Source organism: Artemia sp. Qi Xiang Cuo, chromosome 2 (genome assembly GCF_049724085.1).
Source record: "Artemia sp. Qi Xiang Cuo chromosome 2, ASM4972408v1, whole genome shotgun sequence".
In the NCBI taxonomy this organism is placed as follows: Eukaryota; Metazoa; Arthropoda; class Branchiopoda; order Anostraca; family Artemiidae; genus Artemia; species Artemia sp. Qi Xiang Cuo.
Window position 1 is genome coordinate 46,931,553 of NC_142795.1, and position 27,413 is coordinate 46,958,965.

The 27,413-nt window shown below is 36.6% G+C and overlaps 1 protein-coding gene across 1 annotated transcript in view; it reads right to left on the minus strand.

The window, feature by feature from the left end:
- The window catches only part of LOC148955288 (uncharacterized), a 106,793-nt gene that overhangs the window by 34,315 nt on the left and 45,065 nt on the right, over positions 1-27,413 (minus strand). The window contains exon 6 of the mRNA XM_089101324.1: positions 23,844-25,591. Within this exon, the coding sequence (XP_088957450.1) occupies positions 23,844-25,591 (1,748 nt within the window). The remainder of the gene's footprint in view (positions 1-23,843; positions 25,592-27,413) is intronic.

The window sequence follows — 27,413 nt, forward strand, 5'->3', positions numbered from 1 at the left end:
AAGGTTATTTTTGCTCGATTTATACTGACATAGTCTTTTTCAGGAAAAAAGACTGAGCCTCTTCTAAAGTTAAATAACCATCCTTTCCATAAAAACCTTAAATATTCCCCTGGAGATAACTTACAACACTTGTCCCTAATCTTTCGGGTTTGTTTCAAACCTAAAAGCCTTGTTATATGATATTTAGATGTGGTAAAGCTTTCTAATTTAGTTAATTATTAATTTATTAAAAATATATAAGACGCAAATATGAAGTTTTGAATACCACTTTTTATTAAGATAAGGAACATATCCTGCCAAGTTCTGTTTAACGGGAAATTAAGAAATTACCACTTCCTAGCGATTACATGGGAAGGTGTGGTTGATAAAAATGTATAAAAGATACATTTTATCGGAAGGGGTAATCTGATACTAACTTTATGCCGGACTGACCTCTGGTCTGTTGTTTTTAGAAATACCTTGGAATTTTGTCTTATCATTGTAAGTGCCTAAGTATATTATTATATATTATTGTAGTTTTTGAGACTTGTGGTCTACTTGGGACAACCAGTCCCAGTAGAATGTCTATATCTGTAATTATTATGTGTAAATTGAATAAAAGCATTGTATTTTAGACAACCTCTCTACGATCTACCTTTAGCCCCTCAAACATACCCAGTCGGTACGCCTTATTAGTTCGGTCATAGCCTAAGGCACGCTATTAAAGTTTAATTACCTTAGGGCCAGAGTTTATCTCCCCTATAAAGGGAGAATAAAGGCATCTACGACTAAAACACCCAAATACCATAAAATAACACTTCACAACAACTGGTGGTCGCTAGAAAAACTGGGTCGAGAAGGTTAGATAAAATAGTAGATTGAAATAAAATGGCTTTACCAGAGGAAAAAAAGACATCCCTATCAACAGTACTTTAAATTTCAAAAATTATACCAGAATACGCGGGAAATTCAGATGTAGATGAGTTTATCGAAAAATTAAAAATTTTCGACGAACTAACTGAATCGTTTGAGGATAAGGTCAAAGAGGAATGCGTGGCAGCCAGATTAAAGGGAAGCGCCCTTAAACATTTTGAGGCAATTAAGGAAAAAGAACCCAAGAACATCAGTACTCTAATTGAATCTTTTAAAACAAGATTCATAGAAACAAGCATCTCCGAGAGGTTAAGAACAGAGGTAGTCACATTCAATACCTCAACTAGTATCAGGGAATATGCCGACAAAATTTGTAGATCCGTGTGTTTACAATTAGAGAAAGGCGGAAATGACGAGACAATACAGAAAGTACAACTACATACTTTTACCCAAGGGTTAACAAAAAAGTTATTAAGACTAATATTATCGCGAAAACCTAAAAATTTAGAGCAGGCTATAATACTAGTCAAAACAGAGGTAAAAATTGACGAGGCTATGAAAAAGTTTGACCAGATGTCAATAAATAACACAGGAGCCCAAGAAAGTATAAAATATGAAAGAGGACAGAAAAGGGTGAGCGTTGAGGAGCCAAATCGTGAGCCGAAAAGGCACGACGGAGGCCAAGGGTCGCCGTCTAGGGAAATAGCTGACAGACTCCACGACCTTGAGAGATTAGCAGCTAATAACTATAGAAAATATGGGCACCCTCCCCCACCAAAGACAGATAGTTGGGGAACCAACAAGGACAGATCAAAAATATTCAGAAATAACCAGGAAACAAACAAACAAATTAAGAGAAAATTTTATTGCTATTATTGCAGCAAACCAAACCACTATGCAGCAGATTGCTGGCATAGAATACGCAAAGAAGGCCAGACTTACAGGATAAGACACCAATTCAGAACGCAGGAGGACAGAAATTTAGGAAAACAGGGAACAAATAATACTTGGCAGACATCTAATAATATTCATGAATTTAGGCCTAGGAGGCAAACGGTTAATAATACCCAGGGTCAAAGTAGCAGCGCTGAAGAAAACTAGGATAACCTCAGAAACTTTTGGTCAAACAGTGGGCATTTAAACGGAGAAACCAGCCTGTAAGGGTCGACAGATCTGTTTCCTTACAAAGACCCCTATATAGTTTAGGATGTTGTGATACAAATGCAAATAATAATAGTCTACCGACTCTGCGTTGTTTTAAAATTGAGTGTTTTCAAAATTTACCATGTTTACTAGATACAGGCGCATCTAAATCATTAATTCGAGAGGAAGTTTTTAAGAGGTTTCCTCCTAGAAACAAAAAATCGCCTAAGCAGATGCCAGAATACCCTGACATCAGTGACACGGCACAAGCTGACAATTTTGGGAGAATGTCCACTGAAATTTAGTGCAGGGGATAAAGGAATAACAGTAACAGTAATAATATGCAAGCAGCTACCATTTCCTTGTATTCTAGGAGTAGATGCCATCAGAAAATATGGGATTGTATGGGAACCCATATCCGATACAATAACTATAAACCAGGCAAATGAAAATAATAGGCAAATTTGCATAACAACAGATAACGAAAGTGAAGATTCGAATTATTATCCTAAAAATAAGCGGAAAAATCACCATAGAAGGGGGAACGACAGCTCAAGTTCTAGCGACATTAAATTCAAAAGTAGGAAATGTTAAAACAATGGCTGCCATGATAGGAGGGTACACCATAAAAGAATACCCAATAATGTTCTTGGAAGATTGAGTTATAAAAATTGAAAATGGTATAACATACTTAAAACTATCAAATCTAGGTAATAATAAAATAAAACTTAACAAGAAAAAGCTTGGATCAGTGGAGAATATTTTTAATTTGTAAAAAAAATATCAAAACAGTCCGGAATTAAGCGTAAACTTCACTAGCCCCGAACATTTATACTCATTAAAACCGCAACCACAAGAAAAGTATGGAATGTCGAAAACAGATTTTTTTCAACAATTTGATTTAAAACATTTACCGGAAAACGTAAAAACTAGGGTGGAAAATATTCTTTGGGATTTTAAATGGACTTTTGCAAAACACAAAGCGGAATACGGATTAACTCACTTAATCACGCACAAGATATCAACAGAGGGCCCTCCAATCAAAAAATCACCGTATAAAACACCTTATCATTTAAAGCCATGGCTTGAAAGCCTAATAAAAGAAATAGAAGATCAGGGAATAATCAAAGAGGGTGTTAGCGATTGGTGTTTTCCACTAGTAATAGTCAGAAAAAAAGATAACATCTGGAGATTAGCTATAGACTTTAGATCACTAAATGCCGTCACGGTTAAGGACGTGATGAAGTTACCAAGAATTGGTACGATTTTAGATGTGTTAGGATGTTCAAAATATTACACTAGTTTTGATTTAATAGCAGGATATTGGCAAATCGCTTTAGATGCAGAAACAAAGCATAAGGCTACAGTAATTTTAGACGATGGAAGAACGTTCACATTTGAACGTATGTCTTTTGGCTTATCATTTAGTCCAAATTGTTTTAGTCGACTAATCAATTTGGTGTTAGAAGATATCGAACCAGGAAGAAAAAAAGATACCTTGGCTTATTTAGATGATGTAATTTTGTTTAATGAAAACCTGGAAGACCACTTGGTCGGACTTAGAAAACTACTGGAAAAGTTTGAAAAAGCAGGTTTAAAATTGAAACCAGAAAATCTTAAAATTGTAGTACCAAAACTAGTTTTCTGTGACATCTGATAAACCAGTGTTTCACTTCACCAAATACACAAAAATTTACAGTAGTTTAAAATTAGTGGTCTACTAAAGACCAAAAAAGCTGCGTATTAATTTGTAGGGTCTCAAGCCATCTCCGAAGATATATTGAATATAATACAATAAATGCGAAAATCTTGAAGAACATTTTGAAAAAATCAGAAAAATTCGAATGTGAATTGGACGCAAAGCCGGCTCTAAATGAAATAAAAAGGCACCTACTACTAGTACCAATACTAATATTGCCAGATTTCGCACAAGACTTCTGTTTGCAAACAGATGCTTCGGGGTATGGTATCGGGGCCATATTATTAAAAATAGATTCTGAAGGAGTAGAATCGATAGTCCAAGACGCAAGCAGGTCACTGTTAGAGGCAGAAAAAAAGTACTCGAAAGTTGAAAATGAGTGTTTGGCAGTTGTAGTTTTTACAGAATATTTTCAACATTTTTTACTTGGTAAAACAATCATTTTACGCGTAGACCAAAAATCATTAGTTTGGCTACATACGATGCAGATTACCTCAGCCCGGCTGACACGGTTGATATTTCGTCTGCAAGCATATTCATACACCCCAATATATATAAAGGGCCGTACAAAAATTTTACCATGTTATTTGTCATGAACTCAAGATACAGAAGGAAATTTGATAACAACCATCCAGAACGAACAGGAAGGGCTTGAAATACTGTCTAAAGAAAATATTGCGCATTATCAAGATAAAGTTGATTTTTGTTTAGCAATGAAATCATTTTTATCAAAAGGAATGGAACAGCCAGAGCACTTTAAAAAATTTTTAAAGGACTTAAATAATTTCGATCTTCACGAAAGTAAAAATCTTTTAGTAAGATATCATAGACCATCGCAAGAATACAGAAAAAATGACTTTAAAATTATTCCAGTAATTCCAAAATCTCTGGAAGGAGAAGTTTTACAGATGGCACATGCGAGGATTGGCTGTCACTTGGGAGAAGCAAAAACTATGGGGAGACTGAAAGGAAATTTTTATTTTCTAAAAATGTACTCAAAAGTAAAAGCTTTTATACAAAGCTGCCAAGAGTGCGCCAAACAAAAGTCGCCACCAAGGACCCCTAGGGCTGAATTAGGTCAATACCCCACCCCTTCAGGGGTAGGAGAATTAATGTCAATAGACACTTTGGGAACTGGAGGAAGTTTACCAGTTACCAGGAAAGGAAACAGGTGCGTACTAACCGTAGTCGACCATTTTAACTCATATTTATAATCTTTTCCAATTAAAGATGAAAAGACAAAAACCCTTGCGAAAGTTTTGGTCAATCGCTTATTTTTGGAACACGGGATTTTCCCTAGAGTTTTACTTAGCGACAATGGGCCATGTTTTAGAGCCAAATTTTAGACGAAACTACAGAATATCTGGATGTTAGACGATGGTTTACCTCGTCTTACATGGCTGCAGCTAATGGAAAGGTTGAACGCAAGCATAGGGAATTAGCTTACATGCTGGGAATACATGCAAGAGATGAAAATTAAAATTGGGACGAACATTTAACATTTGTAGTCTTTGCAATAAATACAGCTTTTTCACGTACCTTAAAAGAAACGCCATTTTTTTTTACAACACATAAGAGATCCCAGAACTTGTTTAGATGAAATACAAAATGACAGAATATATTACAACCTAGACCAATATAAGCAAGAGATGGTGATGCGAATGAAAAAAGCTATGGAACAAGTTAAAGACAATCTTGAAGATGCGAAAACAGAACAAAAACAAAAATATGACAGAACAAGCAAAAATAAAACTAATTACTGTTTAGGAGATTTGGTTTATGTTTACAAAACGAATCTGGAAGGAACAAAAAAGGTAAAACCGAAATGGGATGGACCCTACGGGACTATAAAAATTCTACCAAATAACTTAACATATGTTCTAAAGCATCAGTATAAGGAAAAGGAAGAAGTATTGCACCATAATAGAATGGAAAAGGGATATTTTTCAAAACAGTGAAAAACAGAGCCTATACTTTCAGAAGAAGAAATAGAAGACACGATCTCACCTGAAGACCATATGAATTTTATGACCTTTTTAATGACCACAAAATTTGGGAGGAGTGGAAGAAGTATTTAGCCCAGTCTTGGCTACAAACTCTACACCTCAAAAAAGAGAAAAAAGGAAGTATTCGATACTCATCGGAAACTAGCGATGAAGAAAATCAAACCCAACATAAGGGTTTAAAATGTGATAAACCAAGGATAAAATTCACACAGGAAGAAAAATTGGAAGGAACCAATGAATTATCTGATTTTCATTCATTAGACTCACCTACAGTCTTAACGCAAAAATTGCTTTTGGAACAAACGCCATCTACCAGACGCGACCGAACAGAATGTGACACTGAAAATTCTTCTACAGAATTATTATTATAGTTCTTCAAATAATCCAAAAAAATCTGGCCCACCTCCAAAAAAATGCCTTCCAACGGAAATATACTCTGGACAATTCAATCCCAATGAATATTTACCCAGGACAATAACCCTTAGCAACTCCATAAAATTGAGACAGAAAAGAGAAAGCAAGACATATAAAAAGAATTTTGTATAGGATTTCTTGCAAAATCAACAGGTGTAGAATTCCCCCTGACAAGTTCACCCCCTCGACACTTCCCTCCACATAGAAAATTCAGTCGTGGAAAAACCCAAAGCAGAAAATTCGCCCACATCCCTACTCTAAATGTATGCATGCTTCCCAATAACAAATACTAAACATTGGGCAAAAGTGGAAACCAAACAAACTAAAACAAAAGCGTAAACAATGGGCAATTTTTTAACTTAAAAACCCTTCCCCTTATGCTGTTTGGGAGAGGGGGGTCATGTTATATCCAAAGGCATGGTTATTGAGCCTTCAACTATGATGGCTATGGCTATCTCAAAATTTTGATCGGACAATTTTAGGGAAAAGGGGGCGAGGGAGGGACCTAGTTGCCCCTAATCTTTATCGTTACTTAAAATGGCACAAGAACTTTTAATATCCATTCGAATGAGCCCTCTCAAGATATTCCAGGACCTCTCAGCCAATAAGGCCACCCCTGGGGGTGGGGGGGGCAAAAATATTAAATAAACACGCATCCGTTATCTTTGTTCTGGCAAAAAATAAAAAATTCCACATTTTTACAGATAGGAGCTTGAAACATCTACAGAATGGTTTTCTGATACGCTGAATCTCATGGCGGGACTTTCATTAATATTCTAGAACTGTAAGGGGGTGATTCCCCTTTTTTCGAAAATCATGCAAATTTTTTCAGGCGCGTAACCGTTAATAGGTAAGACTAAACTGAATGAAACTTATATATTTGAAATCAACATAATAAGTCGATTCTTTTGACATAACTAGTAGTATTTAACTTCCATTTTTTTAGAGTTTCGGTTACTACTTAGCCGGGTTACTACTTACTCACAGTTCGTTACCACGTTGGGAAGCTTCAGTTGGGAAGCTTTAAAATTAATGAGCTTCATGAGTAGAGATCTATGTTCCATTTCTACTACTTTATGTCCCTTGGCACCTTTCCAGAGCATGTACTTATGGATTCAAGTACTTTATGTTCCTTGGCACCTTTCCAGAGCATGTACTTATGGATTCAAGTACTTTATGTTCCTTGGCACCTTTCCAGAGCATGTACTTATGGATTTGCATGGTTTATGTTCCTTCGCGTGCTATTTGCTGGGACGTATAGGAATTATCATGCTATTTGCTTACTGCCATAGGAATTACCATGCTATTTGCTTACTGCCATAGGACCATTATATTCTAAGGGACGTATAGGAATTACCATACTATTTGCCTTGACGTATAGAAATTACCATACTATTTGCTTACTGCCATAGGAATTACCATGCTATTTGCTTACTGCCATAGGACCATGATATTCTAAGGGACGTATAGGAATTACCATACTATTTACTGGGACGTATAGAAGAAACATTTCCAGAGCATGTACTTATGGATTTGGGTGGATTATGTCCCTTCCCATGTTATTGTAAGGGGTTATGTTCCCTCCAATGCTATTATAAGGGTTTATGTTCCCTCCCATGCTATTCTAAGGGTTTATATTCCCCCATCCTATTCTAATGGTTTATGTTCCCTCCCATGCTATTCTAAGGGTTTATGTTCCCTCCCATGCTATTCTAAGGGTTTATGTTCCCTCCCATGCTATTCTAAGGGACGTATAGGAATTACCATACTATTTGCTGGGACGTATAGGAAAAACATTTCCAGAGCATGTACTTATGGATTTGGGTGGATTATGTTCCTTCCTATGCTATTCTAAGAGCTTATGTTCCCTCCCATGCTATTCTAAGGCTTTATGTTCACTCCCATGCTATTCTAGGAGTTTCTGTTCACTCACATGCTATTCTAAGGGTTTATGTTCCCCCGTGCTATTCTAAGGGTTTATGTTCCCTCCCATGCTATTCTAATGGCTTATGTTCCCTCCCATGCTAATCTAAGGGCTTATGTTCCCCCATGCTATTCTAAGGGTTTATGTTCCCTCTCATGCTATGGTAAGGGTTTATGTTCCCCCATGCTATTCTCAGTGTTTATGTTCTCTCTCTCGCTATTCTAAGAGTTTATGTTCCCTCCCATGCTAATCTAAGGGTTTATGTTCCCTCCCATGCTATTCTAAGGGACGTATAGGAATTGCCATACTATTTGCTGGGACGTATAGGGAAAATTTTCCAGAGCATGTACTTATGGATTCGGGTAGATTATGGCCCTTCCTATGTTATTCTAAGGGTTTATGTTCCCTCCCATGCTATTCTAAGGGTTTATGTTCCTCCCATGCTATTCTAAGGGTTTATGTTCCCTCCCATGCTATTCTAAGGGATTATGTTCCCTCCCATACTATTCTAAGGGTTTATGTTCCCCCCATGCTATTTTAAGGTTTTATGTTCCCTCCCATGCTATTCTAAGGGTTTATGTTCCCTCCCATGCTATTCTAAGGGTTTATGTTCCCTCCCATGCTATTCTAAGGGACGTATAGGAATTACCATACTATTTGCTGGGACGTATAGGAAAAACATTTCCAGAGCATATACTTATGGATTTGGGTGGATTATGTCCGTTCCTATGTTATTTTAAGGGTTTATGTTCCCTCCCATGCTATTCTAAGGGTTTATGTTCCCTCCCATGCTATTCTAAGGATTTATTTTCCCTCCCATGCTATTCTAAGGGTTTATGTTCCCCCCATGGTATTCTAAGGGTTTATGTTCCCTCCCATGCTATTATGAGGGTTTATGTTCCCTCCCATGCTATTCTAAGGGTTTACGTTCCCTCCCATGCTATTCTAAGGGACGTAAGTGGAATTACCATACTATTTGCTGGGACGTATAGGAAAAACATTTCCAGAGCATTTACTTATGGATTTGGGTGGATTATGTCCCCTCCTATGTTATTCTAAGGGTTTATGTTCCCTCCCATGCTATTCTTAGGGTTTATGTTCCCTCCCATGCTATTCTATAGCAGTATGTTCCTTCCTATGCTATTCTAAGGGCTTATGTTCCCTCCCATGCTATTCTATAGCGCTCTGTTCCTTCCATTGTTATTCTATGGGACCTCTACACGTGATTAAACACGTTATGAAACTACGTGCTATTTTCTTATGTCCCGTTGGTACCTTTCCAAACGAGCGGGGATTCCCCCCCGGTTCCTAAACTTTGCAAAAAAAAAGCAGTATGAACGGTGATTCCCCACACAAGTTTGTTTCAACTCCAAGTTTTTCAACCAGACTGTTTTTCGAGCCAATATCCATTTTTTAAGAACCAATCAGAGACATTAGTGCTTGCTCAATATGCGATAACTCGAGTGGTGATTGGTTAAAAATAAAAGGACTGGTTTTTCATTCGTCCTTGAGATTTTATATAAAAGGCTCTTAGCTTATGATTTAATTTTCATTATGATTTAACGTATCATAGATAGTACATTAAATATTATTGACTTTGAAACAATGGATACTTCAATTTTCAGCGTGAGTACAGTTTACTGAATTTCTTAATTTATTTCCAAAAAACATAAGTTTACCAGTAAATTCAAATTTCAGAGGCAGAGACCTCCCCTCCTCTCCATCAATACAAACCCTACAATAGTATAAGTATACTCCCTAAAAAAACACAAAGTACGCTCTTTTTTCTATTATGTAAATAAAAACCCATCCCCCACTGCTCTGTTTACGAGCATAATTCTGTAGTTTTAGTTATTTCCTTCAAAAATGTCAGTTTCCTCATTCATTCTAATTAAAATGCGTTTTCTTTATCTGTTTAAATAGAAGCTTCTGTGTTACACGGAAGGGTCAGTTTTGGGACCAAATTTCGCACGCTCCTATTATCGCATAGATTAAAGCCACATGTTTATGGAATACCAACACAGGTTTTGACAAAGAGAGAAATTGCATTCTAGCCTAATTAGACGAAAGATATTCTATTTTCAATTGTATTCCATGATTAAGAGAGTTTTACGATGTGAAAAACATTTCATCACATGGAAAGTAAGGGGGGAGGGAGGAGGGGATACTTTGTGCACACTAATTTTTTCTTCTGTAAAAAAGGGGGGTTTCCAGCGGTGAAGTTTTCAGGGGGAAATTTTACCAGTTTTTTTTGTGCTTTCGCAAGAAAATAGCTCGCCTTTAACGAACTTAGCTGTAGTTAGTTGAAAGTATGCTTAAATATCTTCATTTTTTCTTCTGTAAAAAGGGAAATCGTTTTTCCATACTAAATTTTTCTTCTTTTTTAAGGAGGAAAATTCCTACAATTACTCTCCTCCTCAAAAGAGAGCTAAGGCTAACGGCATTACTCCAATGCAACAAGTGGAAATAGATAGCCCATCGGGGGCCACCCACATTCATTCCAGACCGGTGCTGCCTGCCCAAGACCCACCCGTGCCAACCCCTATACAGCCGGGTAGAAAGCTGAAAAGAGAGTGGATGATAGCTCATAACGTTACTGCTGCACAAGATTGTGAAGTCACCCCCTATCAAACATTACCGAGCCCTTCACGACCAATGCAAGGTGGGAATGATGTGGCCCCTACAATCCTCAACATGCAAGGTGCAAATCTAAATGTGAGTTTTCAAATATTATTTCTCGCTAATGATTCTTTTTCCCAAGTTAATTTGAAGGACTGAGAATTGTACCGCTAGACATAATTCCAGATTCTAATTTGTATAATAAAGAATTTGATATGAGATGCGGGACTAAACAGTTTCAATTTTATCATTTGCTCTGGAAAATCTTGAAAATAACAGACTACACATTGAAAATAGGCTATTTTTATGACTATTTTTTATGGATTACTAAATTTGTAGGAAAAAAAGAGTCGATTTTTTTTAATGAGTTATTAAGACAATTATTGAGTTTTTTTTATTATTTTTTATAATTATTGACAATTATTGAATTATTGAGATTTTTTTTTTACTATATTTTATTGCTATTAGTCAAACGTTGCGATGTGTGTGTGCATGTGTGTGTGAACGTGTGTGTGTGTGTGTGTGTCTGTGCGTGTGTGTGTGTGAGTGTGTGTGTGTGTGTGTGTGTGTGTACGTGTGTGTGTGAACGTGTGTGCGCATACGTGTGTGTGTGTGTGTGTGTGCGCATTTGTGCGTCTGAGTGTGTGTGTGTGTGCGTGTGTGTGAACATGTGTGCGCATAAGTGTGTGTGTGTGTGTGTGAGTGTGTGCGTGTGTGTGTGTGTGTGCGTGTACGCGTGTGTGTGAACGTGTGTGCGCATACGTGTGTGTGTGTGTGTGTGTGTGTGTGAGTGTGTGTGCGCATGTGTGTGTGTGCGTGTACGCTTGTGTGTGAACGTGTGTGAGTGTGTGCGCATGTGTGTGTGAGTTTACGTGTGTGTGTGAGTGTGTGTTATTAACAAAATTTGTAATTTATTATGCATTTGTTTTGTAAATAATGCTATAAGCAAAAAAATTTTTTATTTATTATGCATTTGTTTAATAAATACTAATCCAATTAAGAAAAAAAAAATTGTTTGATAAATCCAACTAAGAAAAAAAATAGTGAGCTATAATTGTGATAAAGCTTTCGTCAAAGAAAAAAACTCAATCCATTCATTTTCTAGTTTCAGGGAGAAGCTACGAAAACAACTGCCTTCCCTGGCCCAGGACTTCAAAATATCATGGGCAATTGTTCCCTCTCGCCGGATGATGTTAGTGAAGGTACGTCATTTAGTATCCCCCTGGATTTTCAATTTACAACTGAAGAAATGGACAGCCTTATGCGAATTGTTGGACCTAATGTTCACGGGGACATTTTTGACAATGACTATAATTAGTTAATTGGGTCCTGTGCAAATAGGTGCAGGACATGAAAATAGCGTCACGTCCCCGGAACTACGTGAATTTTATTTGTTGTAATCTGCTCTAGGTCACATGCAAACACATAGGGTAGATTTTAAAACGTGGTTGACGGGAGTGTTATTTTAACAGACCCTGTAAATGTTCTTCATATCTACATCGACCAAATTCGAGCACTTATTAAGATTAAGATTCAGAAATGGGGGGGGGGATCAGGGAGAGATTAAGGCTTCGGTAAATCAAAAAGTTTATTTACAAAAGGGGACATCTGAGGACATTTTTTATTTTCATTTTTCAACTGGCAATCAAACTTTTTACCCTGGTCTAAATGAATTTGTGGGTAACTTTTTCAACTGGGTTAATAAATTAATATCGACATTGGACACATTTAACGAGAGAGGAAGCGAGTCCAACATTTTATAAATTGAACACATGGATCTGAATCTCAGTAGATTTTAAAAAAAACTTTATTTTAAGAGGGGCGGGTAATCGAAAAATAAAATGCCCCTCAGATTTGTCAGCTACTAAAGGAATTCATAGTTTCTATTTTGACATAGGGCTGCAACGCTTTAAATATGCATTTTTAGCGGCAGCCCATAAAACAGTATACAAAAAATCAACAATGAAAAATCTCAACGGCCTTCCACGTAACGGTGTTGAAAACTTCTCTTAAGTAAATTTTGACTGTTTAGAGGGGAAGTATCCGGTGTCTTTAAAAGAAATAACCATATTTGAAAAAGCAAATGAAAATCTTCGGTTGGGGGTGGTTGTTCTCCAGTATGACACAGAATTTGTAAATGGGGGAAAGAAACCGAATAAAAAAGGAGTTTTATATTCAGTAAGGACACCGTTGGTAGATAATATTAAAAATTGCGTTTGGGTTATTTATGAGCCCCCCAAAGATCTAAATTCCTATGGTCATTTTTTCCCCGTTACGGCAATAAATCAAATATTATCCCAAGGTTTTTAGAAGGGGGATTGTCACTATTGCCCCATGTTCCTTTCTCCATTTAGATCTGAACAAAGATTCACGGATTATATGAGATGTTGCAAAATTCATGGCAATCAAAGACTAGAAAGGCCGACAGAAGGGAAAGATACTTTAAAATTTAAAAATTTCCAAAATTCCCTGCTACAAGTTGATAAAGTATGTTTGGACTGTGAATCAAGACTGGTGGAACTATCGGACGCATCAATACCAAATATAGTCAAGGAATTCAAACTAGTTGCGTTTTCCAATGCGCAGGCTCGTCGCAATTTTGATAATAAAATGTAGCTAGAAGAGTTTTTTTTTTACTATGGATAAGGAGGGTAGCATTGAAAAGTTATTGGTGTCTTTAATAAATACAGCGAACGGTGCAATTTCATGATTGCGTCACACCAACTACCCAATGTCATTATCAGATAATGAGCAACTGGCACTAGAAAAGGGGACAATTTGTTGGGTTTGTAGGGGTGCCCTTGCCCCAAATAAAGCTGTCCAGGATCACAATCATCTTATTGACCCCAATTCAATGGGGAAAAGTAACTTTTTCGGGGATGGGCTCACAATTCATGTAATTTAGCAATTAAACAGCAACTCTTTCTTCCGGTTTTTATACATAATTCTAACTACGATCTGAAGTATGTGCTACCAGCAATGGCACATCTTCAAAGAAATGGAACAGTGGATGATGCATGGGTGATAGACAGCTTTTCCTACAAAATCATTCCTAAATCGTCGGAAAAGTTGGTTGTTTTGGAATTTACGTGGAGATATGTTGAAGACAACGTTGCGTACACGAGTAAAATTCAGCTTTTGGATTCCTACAGTTTTTTCCCTAAATTATTGAGCGAATTAATTCAAGTGCAGAAAAACGATGACGGTTGCAACGCTTTCCCCCTTCTCAAGCAACAATTTTCAAATGATTTATATGATTTGTTGACGGTCGAGGGGATCTATCCTTATGATTATTACTGTTCCTTGCCAAGATTCGCCGAGGAAGCTATTCCGTCGATTGATTCATTTTACGTCAGTCTTCACGATAGGAGGTGCACCCCCGATGAATACAGTTTTGCTAAAAAAGTGTGGGCAGAGGGAGGGTGTAAAAATGGGTTTGACTACTGCAAGCTGTATCTATCGAGTGATGTGTTAACTATGTTAGACATTATGAGTAAAAATACGGACAAAATCTATGGGGACTTTAATCTTGATATAGGATACTATTTTTCATCTCCTCATCTGGTAACGGACCTCATCCTAAAAATTAGCGGTGGAAAATTTGGGCTGATCACCGAAATTGATCAGCACCTGTTCATTGAAAGGTCAATGAGAGGTTGATATGTTTTTCACGGGGATCGTATCTTGGAAACTGATCCAACTGAAGAGAAGACGGGGACAAAATTGGATGTAGTTTTCCTTGATATGAATACTCTCTACCCCTCAGCCATGTCCCATTATGCGCTACCCTGCGATGACTATAAATGGCTCAATGACCCTCAAGCTCCCCGTGTCGCCAAAAGACACAGCGTTGAGGAAAATGAACTGGTTGAATGTTTATCTCAAGCTGATGGGGAAATACCAGTTTAGCTTCACGATTCAGTAAAGGATTTTGTTTTCCAATGCATCAATAGATCTGTTAGTAGGCACACCTTAAGCCCTTGTAATAGGCATTTAGTCGATGTGGACGGATTGTATTGGTCACCTTCAAAACGAAAACTTACTAATGACCTTCTGCCGAAAAAAAATATTGCCGTACGTGATGTTATTTTAACATGGATGCGTAGCAATAGTTTAAACGTCACAAAGGTTCATAGAGCCCTCCAGTTTAGTCAAAAACCCTATCTGAAAACTTTTGTTGGCGCCTTTGTCAAGAAACATTCTGAAGCGTAAAAGAAAGCCGTAAAAGAAATTTATAAGCTCATTTTGAATTTGGTTTTCGGTAAAATGTGCAAGAGTGTCCGCAATAAAAATCGCTGTAACGTCTTGGTCGATTACGAACAATGGGCTCGATTTATTCGTGACTCAAATTACACTTTCTTCACGATCATTAGCCTGGACTCTTTACTATTGAATAGGAAAAAAAGAATCATTGTCCTGAATAAAAATATTGCTGCAAGCAGTGCGATCTTGGAGATCTCTATAAAGTTCATTTTGGAATTCTACTACAATTTGTCTAGGGTACAGTTGCTGGAGAAGGGGCAAGTAGTGGTCTGCTGCGGGGACACAGATTCTCTACTGTTAAAAGTAAAACCCCAAATCTACTTGATGATTTGGCGCACGGTGAAATCATCAGCTCGCTGATGGACTACACCAATTGGAGTGCGCTTTACCCGGAGATTATAAAACGTCAGGTATACAATCTGATTTAATTTTTTAAATCTGAAACGGGAAGTTACAGGATTTCCCGAGGTATGTTAGTAAGTTTGAAGGTGTACTTTGTACAGATAAATAATGAGGAAATCAAATAACACTGCCAAGAAGTGCCCACATGCTGTGTGGATAAGAATTTTTACATGGACATCTATAGGAACTGTGTTGTTCAAAATACAATTCTACGAGCCAAATTGCTGGCAATTCGTTCCCACAACTACAGGAACTTTACTGTAAATGTAGAAAAAATTGCCATGAGTACCATTTCCGACAAGGTCTATGTTTGTCAAGACGGTGTAACTACCCTCCCCCTGGGACACTATTTAACTTCCGACTGAGCCGAATGTGTTAGCCATAGGGTCAGTTTCGGTTTGAATAAAGTCCAATAAATTTTTCCCAAAACCTTGGGGAGGGGGCTGGTGGCCAAGGGGGGGGGGCGCACCGCCACTACCAAAGTTATCTTTTTTTACTTAGAGCAGATTTTTTTTTGCTTTTGTAAATATACATGTTGCATTGAAAAAAAGTGATATTATTCAAAGTGTATTTTTCTAGTGCATTTTTTATAAATAAATTTAAAAAGCGTATTTTTCTTTGTTTTCTGTAAAGTGTTGTTTTTTTATAATACAAGAAATATGATTCTTTATTGATTTTGTTCTTCTCATTATTATTCTTGAACGGACTAGTAGGGAAATTATTTAGTCATTAGACAACTATAGTCTACAGTTAGTTGTCCAGGTGAACTGTTGAAGGGAACATATATCAATTTAAAACACCATTCAGATCATTTCTGTGTAAGCCACCAATGTCAGGCAAAACAACACTCTTAACTAAAATAATTAAAAATTGCGATAAAATGTTTCTGGAAAAGCCGAAAAAATCTACTATTGTTACAGTATTTGGCAGGAGTCATACGATAAAATAAAAGCAATTGCCACGACGGGATTGGTGCAGTTACAATTCATACAGGAACTTAATGTTTTCAACATTATTGAACCAAACTCTTGAAATTGCATACAAACGAGCCAATCAGGTGTTACAATCCTTTTGTTTGCTTAAAATTCGACAAAGCAACGACGGTTTGGCTAGTTTATTTTGCATGATATTTATAAAGCCAATTAAGATGAATAAATGTCTTCAAAGTCAAGGCTATAAGAAAAAAAAAAGTTCTGGATATTTTTTGTCAGTTTGTAGTTTACGCACTAATATCAATATCAGTAAAGATTCTATTTGAACTTTCTCCAAGTTGATCAAATTGGTCTCTAAACGGTTCATGATAAAAAAAATAGTTTGGGACAAGAAAAAAACCTAAAATAATGTCGTGAAATCATTTTCAACACTTAGAGCAGGGGGGCGTTGGGATTGAATCATAGAAAAACAACGAATTCACTTTTTAAAAAAAAATGTGACTCAAAGACGTTTCGTTCTTTTCACTGGTTTGAAATTGCATACAAACGGACCAATCAGGTGTTACAATCCTTTTGTTTGCTCAAAATTCGACAAACCAACGATGGTTAGGCTAAAGTTCTGAATATTTTTGTCATTTTGTAGTTTACGCACTAATATCAATATCGGTAACGATTCTATTTGAACTTTTTCCGAGTTGATCAAATTTGTCTCTAAACAGTTCATGATAAAAAAAATAGTTTGGGACGAGAAAAAAAAACCTAAAATAATGTCGTGAAATCATTTTCAACACTCAGAGCAGAGGGGCGCTGGGATTGAATCATAGAGAAACAACGAATTTACTTTTTTTTTTAAATGTGACTCAAAGACGTTTCGTTCTTTTCACTGGCTTGAAATTGTATTTAAACGAGCAAATCAGGTATTACAATCCTTTTTTTTGCTCAAACTTCGACAAAGCAACGACTGTTAGGCTAGTTAATTTTGCTTGATATTTCTAAAGCCAATTAAGATGAAGAAATGTCTTCAAAGTCAAGGCTATAAGAAAAAAAAAGTTCTGGATATTTTTGTCAGTTTGTAGTTTACGCACTAATATCAATATCAGTAACGATTCTATTTAAACTTTCTCCAAGTTGATCAAATTGGTCTCTAAACAGTTCATGATAAAAAAAATAGTTTGGGACAATAAGAAAACCTAAAATAATGTCGTGAAATCATTTTCAACACTCAGAGCAGGGGGGCGCTGGGACTGATTCATAGAGAAACAACGAATTAACTTTTTTTAAAAATGTGACTCAAAGACGTTTCGTTCTTTTCACTGGCTGTAAATTGCATACAACCGAACCAACCTGGTGTTGCAATCCTTTTGTTTGCTCAAAATTCAACAAAACAACGACGGTTAGGCTTGCTTATTTTGCATAATATTTCTAAAGCCAATCAACGTGAAGAAATATCTTCAAAGTCAAGGATTTAAGAAAAGAGATTTCTGGATATTTTGTCAGTTTTTAGTTTACGCCATAATATCAATATCAGTAGAGATTCTATTTGAACTTTTTCCAAGTTGATCAAATTGGTCTCTAAGCGGTTCATGATAAAAAAAAATAGTTTGGGGCAAGAAAAAAAACCCTAAAATAATGTCGTGAAATCACTTTCAACACTCAGAGCAGGGGGGCGCTGGAATTGAATCATAGAGAAACACCGAATTTACTCTTTTTTTTTAAATGTGACTCAAAGACGTTTTGTTCTTTTCACTGGTTTGAAATTGCATACAAACGGACCAATCAGGTGTTACAATCCTTTTGTTTGCTCAAAATTCGACAAAGCAACGACGGTTAGGCTAGTTTATTTTGCATGATATTTCTAAAGCCAATTAAGATGAAGAAATGTCTTCAAAGTCAAGGCTATAAGAAAAAAAAGTTCTGGATATTTTTGTCAGTTTGTAATTTACGCACTAATATCAATATCAGTAACGATTCTATTTGTACTTTCTCCAAGTTGATCAAATTGGTCTCTAAACGGTTCATGATAAAAAAAATAGTTTGGGACAAGAAACAAAAACCTAAAATAATGTCGTGAAATCATTTTCAACACTCAGGGCAGGGGGGCGTTGGGATTGAATCATAGAGAAACAATGAATTTACTTTTTTTTAAATGTGACTCAAAGACGTTTCGTTCTTTTCACTGGCTTGAAATTGTATACAAACGTGCCAATCAGGTGTTACAATCCTTTTGTTTGCTCAAAATTCGACAAATCAACGACGGTTAGGCTAGTTTATTTTGCATGATATTTCTAAAGCCAATTAACATGAAGAAATGTCTTCAAAGTCAAGGCTATAAGAAAAAAAAGCTCTGGATATTTTTGTCAGTTTGTAGTTTACGCACTAATATCAATATCAGTAACGATTCTATTTGAACTTTCTCCAAGTTGATCAAATTGGTCTCTAAACGGTTCATGATAAAAAAAATAGTTTGGGTCAAGAAAAAAAACAACCTAAAATAATGTCGTGAAATCATTTTCAACACTCAGAGCAGGGGGGTGCTGGGATTGAATCATAGAGAAACAACGAATTTACTTATAAAAAATAAAATGTGACTCAAAGACGTTTCTTTCTTTTCACTTGCTTGAAATTGCATACAAACGTGCCAATCAGGTGTTACAATCCTTTTGTTTGCTCAAAATTCGACAAAGCAATGACGGTTAGGCTAGTTTATTTTGCATGATATAGGAAGTAACATAGTCTGCTAGAATCCATAAGTACATGCTCTGGAAAGGTGCCAAGGAACGTAAAGTACCCAAATCTATAAGTACGTGCTCTGGAAAGGTGCCATGGAACGTAATCCCCCCAAATAGCACAGGAAGGAATATAAACCATGCAAATACATAAGTACATGCTCTGGAAAAGGGCCAAGGAACATAAAGTACAAGAATCCATAAGTACATGCTCTGGAAAGGTGCCAAGGAACATAAAGTAGTAGAAATGGAACATAGATCTCTACTTTCATGTATTTAGAAACTTCATAAGAAGCTAATTCTTTTATGGTAGTTATTGTTATCGAATCTCTTTTTTCTAGAGTTTTGGTTTATATTTGTGCGCTTCGCTTCTTACTCACTGTTTGGTACTATGGACAGTTTGATATATAAAAATTAAATAAATATATAACTACCATCCCCATTTTAACGTTGATAAAAACAAATTTCCTGGTAACCCCTGTTAAATTCCCTGATGATGCTCATGATGCCCCTTCCCCAAACATACGTGGACTGTGTTTGGGGTGGAGCAGAAAAGTTGCCCATCAAAGGTGATATTATGTCTATTTTGGGGGGTTATAATGCGTCTCCGACCCAAAAAAAAATTTCCACTCCGCTTGAAGATACTAATTTTGGCAATTTTTTTAAACTATTTCTATGCCTGAAATTTTAAGCATAAGCAATAAAGGTAAGTAACCGAAGTACATTGACACGTAATAACAGGGAAGGATGGAGCAAAATATAATAGAGCAGAAAATGTAAAAATTAAGTTCAACGTATACATATGTATTTTGGTATTAACAATTGTTGGTAACCCACTGTAAGTTAGGAGCAACCGGTGCTAACATTAAAGGAACTTATATAAAAAGGATGGATTTTCAATTCCAATGTATCAAACAGTTCGTGGTAACGAACTGCAAGTAAAGAGAGGCACGGCCTTTAGTAACCAAAACTCTACAAGCGGAATTTTGATAACAACATATATATCAACATCATCGGCATTTTGTCAAGATTCTGGATGTGTAAACGTTATTACGTTTAAAGGCACTCATCAGCAGTTGCTTGAGGATGTTTGCTCAATTTTCGAAAAAGGGGTAAAAAAACCAAAAGGGTCAGTGATTTTAATGAAAATTACATCATCAAACTCAGCATGTCAGAGGAACGTAATACGGAGTTTTCAAACACCTGTCAAAAGGAAAGTGGGATTTTGCATTTTCTTTCATAAAAGGAAGATTACGGATACGTGTTTATTTGTTTTTGTTTTTTTTTTTGCCAGGAGTGATTGTATTGATCATATGAATTTGAATGTCGGGAAAAGGTTCATTTGGCTACAAATTGAAAGTTCTATTGTCCTTTTTAAGTAGCAAATAGATTTTTTCATAGAAAAGTACTGTTTTCTGCGTTTTATGAGACGAAACTTATTGGCACAAAGCCCTGAAATTGTGATATAGGCGAATTATTGAAAAACTATATACTGAGCTTCATAGTTTTCGAGGCAGTATTGCCGTACGGTGGCACATTCGTTCCTAAAGAGTCAGTCAATACAAAATAAACGGTTAATATAGACACTTATCTTAAAGTTTCATTTAAGCAAATTGATTCACTAGATTGATAAATTTATGTGCAGTGTCAGTGATGCATAATTGCACATCAGGCATTATCAAGGACGAGTGCTGGGTTATTGTTTAGGGGGGGGGTGCTTGATACCTCAGAATTGCATTTTTTTTTTTTTTTTTTTTTTTTTTTTTTTACGTTTAGAAAAGCCATAAGTTAAATTATATAAGATGTTCTGACAGGGGCGGGTAGAAACAATAATCTCTACCTAGCGTCATTTGGACTGGGCCTGAATATGGATTTTACGGGGTGATAGCTCCTCTCTTATTACAGTAAATGTTATCTTTGTTGCATAAGAAATTTAATTCAAATGCTTATTGGCATAAAAAGGGAAGAGGTATGTCTGGGGAAGGGGCATCATGAGCACCATCAGGGAATTTAACAGGAGTTACCAGGAAATTTGTTTTTATCAACGTTGAAACGGGAATGGTAGTTATATATTTATTTACTTTTTATATATTGGACTGTCCATGGTACCAAACAGTGAGTAAGAAGTGAATCGCCCAAATATAAACCAAAACTCCATAAAAAAAAGAGTTTTGATAACAATAGCTACCATAAAAGAATTAGCTTCTTATTAGAATTAACCCGCTAGCCCCACCCCTCGAGAAACGGCATAAAAAGTGACTCTTTTCGTGCCATATGGCACTTATACACGGCGGAATTTATATAAACCACTCACATATAAGAAATAGATTTTGAATGAGCTCTTAAGAATCTCTCTGTGATGTTCTAGTAACCCGCTAGGCCTGGAAAAAAGAAGAAAAAACGACCGTTTTAACATGTTTTAACTTTTAGTTACTATGAGCTGTAGTTAGCTCTTTACTAGGTTGCAGCTAATGCTTCAACCATGACAAAGAGTTCATTGCAAATTCTCCTTAGAAACTAGTTAACATTAAAATCTGTGAAATCTAATAGATTGTAGAATTTTGTAAAACCTAGTAAATATAAGCAATAACTTTTAATTGAGCCAATAAACATCTATCTGTGACGGTGTGGTAGCCTGCTAATGTTTCAGTAGCTTACTGATGAGCAGGCATGGGCGCCCATAAGCTGAATTCCAGGGGGGGGGGCAAACCTCGTCTAATTGGCACTTTTAATGCTATATAATAGAAATCTCAGAACAAAAATATAAAAATAAGGCAGCATCATTCAGTCAGGGGGGGGGTGCCCCCTCTGCCCCCATTATGGGCGCCCATGTGAGCAGGCGATTTATGAAACTTACTAAGGGGGCTGGGAGGGGAGTGTACGGGAGGGGCTCTTGTGAACCTCCAGTTAAGGGTTCTGGAACATAACTATTACAGTAGTACCTGTTTTGTACTTCAGAGCTTTTCCACTTAAGAAGTGGCACCAAAAGTATTGTTTTCAGTGCTATATCGCACTTAAGGAGGGTAAATTAAAAAAAAAGCTTGCATATAAGGCAATAGCTTTCAAATGAGTTATTAAACATGGCTTATAAGATCTGCTAGCCCAATAGCCACAGCTTTTCCACTTGAGACACGGCAACAAAAATGCCATTTTTAATGCCATTTGGAACTTGCTGACGGTGGAATTTATATGACGTAGATAGGAGCAATATCTTTTATATGAGCTATAAAACATCTGTCTACGATGTTCTGGTAGCCTGCTAGTGCCACCCCTTGAGAAATAGAACAAAAAGTGCCATTTTAGCGCCATATGGCACTTGCAAATGGCATAATTTATAATACAGCAAGTAAATATCAGAAATAGCTTTTGTATGAGCCAATCAGCATCTCTCTATGATGTTCTGGTAGCCCGCTAGGCCTGTTGACAAAAAAGAAAGAAAAAAAACGGGAGACAGATCAGTGCAAACGATGCAAAAAAGTGATCTTCCTTACTGTTCAGGGAGGGGGACTGTAATTTCCCTGTATAAGGTTTTTGACCTTGCTGATTCCAATGGTAAAATTTTCATTTTGATCTGACATCATTTCCGAGGGGTTTGAGGCTTTTTTTCGAAATCACCATAAATTCCTTTTAGCTACAAACTTTTACTTTTAAGACAAACCGAAATAATAGTTGACATTCCTGAGTCAGTGTCAGATGGTAATTTTTTCACTTCGCGCTTTTTAACTTTTGGTTAATATGGGCTTTGGTTCGCTCATTACTAAGTTGCAGCTACCGCTGCAACCATGATACCTTGCCGGGACATGCTTTCAAAAATATACCTAGAAAATGGCTGAAAAAAAAAACAACGGATACCGATACGGATATTCCCGATACGGTAGATGCGATGCCAATGCGACCAATACCGATACGTGCGATATCGATACGCCCGATACCACATACAGCCCTTCCCCAAGGACTATGGAGGGCCATATTATAATCAAAACCCTATACATTGGACCTTGAACTATGTTAAACAAAATGGCTATCTCAAAAATTTTATAGGACTAGTTTGGGAGAAGGGAGCTTTTATGGAGGGGGGGCTATTTGCCCTTCAATCTTTTTGGTCACTTAAAAAGGGCACTAGCAAATTTAATTTCCATTCAAATAAGCCATTAAACATCTCTTTATGATGTTCTGGTTATTCGCTAGCCCTGGTGAAAAAAAAAGAAAAAAAAAAGGAGACACATCAGTGCTACCCATGCAAAAAAGTTTCCCTTGGCGTTCAAGGTGGGGGACTGTAATTATCCTATAAAGGTTTTGGCCCGTTTTGATTCCAATGGTTCGCTTTTTATTTCAATCTGACGCCATTTTCAAGGGGTTTCAGGCTCTTTTTCAAAATCACTATAAATTTCTTATAAAGTTTTACTTTTAAGATTAACCGAAACAATAGTTACTACTCCTGATTCAGTGTCAGATGGCAATTTTTTATCACTAGGCAGTTTTTTTGGAAACTTTTGATTACTATGGGCTTTGGTTGGCTCTTTACTAGGTTGCAGCTGCCACTGCAACCATGATTAGTAGTTACAGTGAACGTTAACACATAGGCCTACTCCTGTTCTATTTAGCTAGATAACGACTGGGGTACCTTTGTTTTCTTCACATTTCCATGCTATCCATATAAATAGTTCATTGCGAATTTTTTTCAGGTTTTCGAAAACTTTCGCGAGTTCACGTTAGTGGCTTAAAGTAACGTATTACAAATAGAGAAAATATTTAAAGCTTTTAGCAGCAAAGCAAATGAGTCAAAAGAAAATCCATTTCTAAAGTGTCGCTTCTAGAGTCTTCGTTATACAACTAAACAACTGTAGCAATTGCGAGACTTACCTCTTTCTTGATTGTTTGAGGATACGACCATTCAAGGATAAGATCAAAGTCTTCAGATACTTCAATAGCACACTCAAACTGAACTCTTCCTCCCGTTCGAGTTGAGCCATTTCCTATTTTTCTAACGCTTGGCTGCAACTTCATAATGCTATTCACAGAAGGCCAATTTAAATTAGAGGATTTCTGAGGATCCATATGCAAATTTGAAGAAGACATTAAATTTCCAGCTCTTTGATTCAATGGGGACGGGCATTCGCACGGCAATTTTCCTTCTAAGGTATTTCTTTGATGCACACAATTTTCATTAGCTGACTTGGGAGACAGTGGATTTTCAACTGGAGAAATATAGCCTATTCTCTCTAGCAAAGGTTTATTAGTAGTTGCTCTTATTGTTGTTTGTTGCATCATATCTTCAGCACCAACAGTGAATGCATAACTTTTAACAATTTCTGGCTCACTAGCCTCATGGTCTTCTTGGTTAATGGGATTAAAATCTGTCTGGGTCGGTTGAGTCTCTGAAACTGTGGTTGTATTGACACCTAGAAAATTGTCTAGCTCTTCGTCTGGTATAATAAGATTTTCAATATCAGCCAAACTTGATGTTCTTTTGTTGCTAAGATCATTGATCGGATGTATGCTTATGTCATCTGACGACATTGTCGAGGTAACGACTGAGCTACTACTAGTCAGCTCAGTAGTCGGGTCTGTTCTTCCTTGGTTGCTGCCTGTTACGGTAGCAATGAATTCACTATGCCTTTCCTCATCAACCTCGTTCGTTTTCTCTTCATCAGCAGGGTGATGTGGATAAAGGCTTTCTTTTAAATTAGGTTCTTCTTTGGATAAGGACTCACTAAAATTTTGCTGACCTGTATCATTTCGCCTTTCTTCTAAATTAATATTTGAAACAAGCGAATAATCACCGTAATCAAAAACAGAATCTTCATCCATTGGTAGTGATGAGCTTGCTTTCTCTTTGTGTGAGTTAGGATTGATGAACGATGACGTTTCGGAGGCCAAAGGAAAATCTAGATTTTGTGACAAGGACTGAGAGTCACCAAAACCGATAATTTTAGACTTTTCGGGGGTTAGAGATATGTCATTTGTATGCTCATTTTGTACAATATTTTGCTGAGATCCAAACAAATCTTCATTACCAAGCATTGGAAAAGAGAATCTGGGTATCTCGTTTGCAGTAGCTTGAAGTTGATTCCCCAGAAATGTACTCACTTCTTTTTCATGTTTGTCCTTAATTCCCACATTATTCAGCAAATTTTCATTAAAATGATTTGCTTCTGCATAAATATTCTCTAAATCAGATGCACTTGCAGCTAGGTTCTCCTCCTTTACAGAAATGTCTGAAATGTAATATTTTCGATATTTATCAGGGTTATACAAAGATACATCCAGGTCGAGTGAATTTTGTGGATTAGAAATGTCGTAAAAATTGTCAAAATCTTTGTTACTATAATCATAATGATCATGAACAGGGACAGGGGTGCTGTCATGGGATAATAGTTGGCCTGTGACAAAATTATCGATATTATCTTTCAGATAGGCAGTATTAGGATGGCCATTATCAATCTTGCCTTCCACTTTTCTGTCAACTGTTAATGCAGAAGCAACAAATTCCGATATTGAAAGGGGCAACATGTCTTGAAAAGACGCTTCTGGTAAGTTATCTGATTCTTGGCCAATAAATTTGACTTCTTCTGATGAATCTTTTAGCCGCCCTTGTGCGATTGGCTGATCTGAAACAATACCTCTGTCAAATTTTTTCACTTAGGGTATGTTTTCACAAACTTTTAAGGTACGAAACACTTGAGAAGGCTAAGCATAGTCTACGGAACGCTATCAGTTGAATTTTGAAATTAAGCAAAATACAACTCAAATTTAATATTCAGTTGTAATTGACTTTCAATTTCTTAAATACAGTCTTAGTCAATCTTGATCATTAAGTGCAATTCTTTTCAAAACTTAAATTCATTTATCAGCGCAATAAAGACCATAGCCCCAGAAAGTAAAACTTTTTGGAGTACGTGGCAAGAAAGTGAACCAAACCAGAAGAAAAAAAATTATACAGCACATATTGCTATTAGATACTAATCACCAAAGCCAGAATAAAATATAAAAGATGACCCCAAATTCAAATCGTGAAATAGAGAACAAAGGTCAAGTAAAAAAAAAACAAGAAAAAAAAGATGCAACAAAACTAAGTCGACAGTTTATATAGAGCAGGAAGAATGAAAGGTGCAAATAAAATAAAAATAATGAAGAATGGTTCACTAAAGAGGTTCAAAGTTTAAGTACACTTAATGACTTGTAGTTTCTTATCGCTTTAAACCACAAATAAATTAAAGGAAGAAGAACAAAAGATAGAGATAAATAAGAAAAAAATATCAATTAAACAGGCCCGAGGCTTAGGTAATTTCATTCAAATGATCTATAGTGACCATCCACATCCTAATTTATTCTTTTCACACATTTATATTTACTGGTTATTTATAACGGCAAGTCTGTTATAATGAGCTCTAATTCAGGCAAGTGAAAGATGAGGCCTGAAAACCATCATAGCTCTCCTTTTGCAGCCACTGACAAGAGTTAATCCACTTAGAGGGTTGCGAAGCTTGCAGATTATATAAGTTTTATATTGTATCTGATATATTAAATATAAAATTAAATGAAGTCAGTCTAACCATCTCACCCTTTCATCATCCCTAGGACATTCTCAACCATTGACTCTCAAAAATGAACTTTGTAATCTAAAATAAACACTGTTTTTATTTGAAAGAGAGAACTAGGTATTTCATTGCTAGAACGTGACACTCCAAGCGATTCATGCCACAGTACCACACTATTACTGCTCTGTGGCACACTGCGACACCCGTCATCAACATTTTAAGCGGCCTCTAGAATTAGAACACCCTAAATGGATAAATATTCAATTCTTATTATTTCCGAACGATTCCCAGCTCTCTGCCACACTGTTACGGCTCTGTGGCACCCTCTGAATCCACATCATCATTCCTAAGACATTTTCAGACATTTCTTATTAAAAATTATGCTTTCAATCCATTGATTTAAGTTTTTCACAAGCCAACCCTTTCACAAAGACTTCCGAAAGACACTCCGCCACTACGGCATTACACGCCTGCCCCCTATCATCCACGTGGCATTGAACAGTGGAACCTGGCATTTCACTATCAGAACGTAATACTCGAAGCAATTCACGCTGCAGTACAACACTATTACTGCTCTACGGCACCCTGTAACACCCGTCATCAACATTTTAAGCGTCTTTTAGGGTTCGAACATCCTTAATGGATACTTTTTCTATCGCTATTATTTTCTAACGATTCCCAGACCTGTTCCACACTATTACTGCTCCGCGCCACCCTCTGACACCACATCATTATTCCTAATACATTCTGACAAGCACAGAAGAGGTTCTTAGGGAAAGGTGGGGAGACGTAGAAATTAATATCAACGGGGGAAACAAAGAAAAAATAAAAAACTTAGCTAATCATTTAAAGAAAAGGAAAAAAATAAGCAAAAGAGAAAAAAGAACAAAAG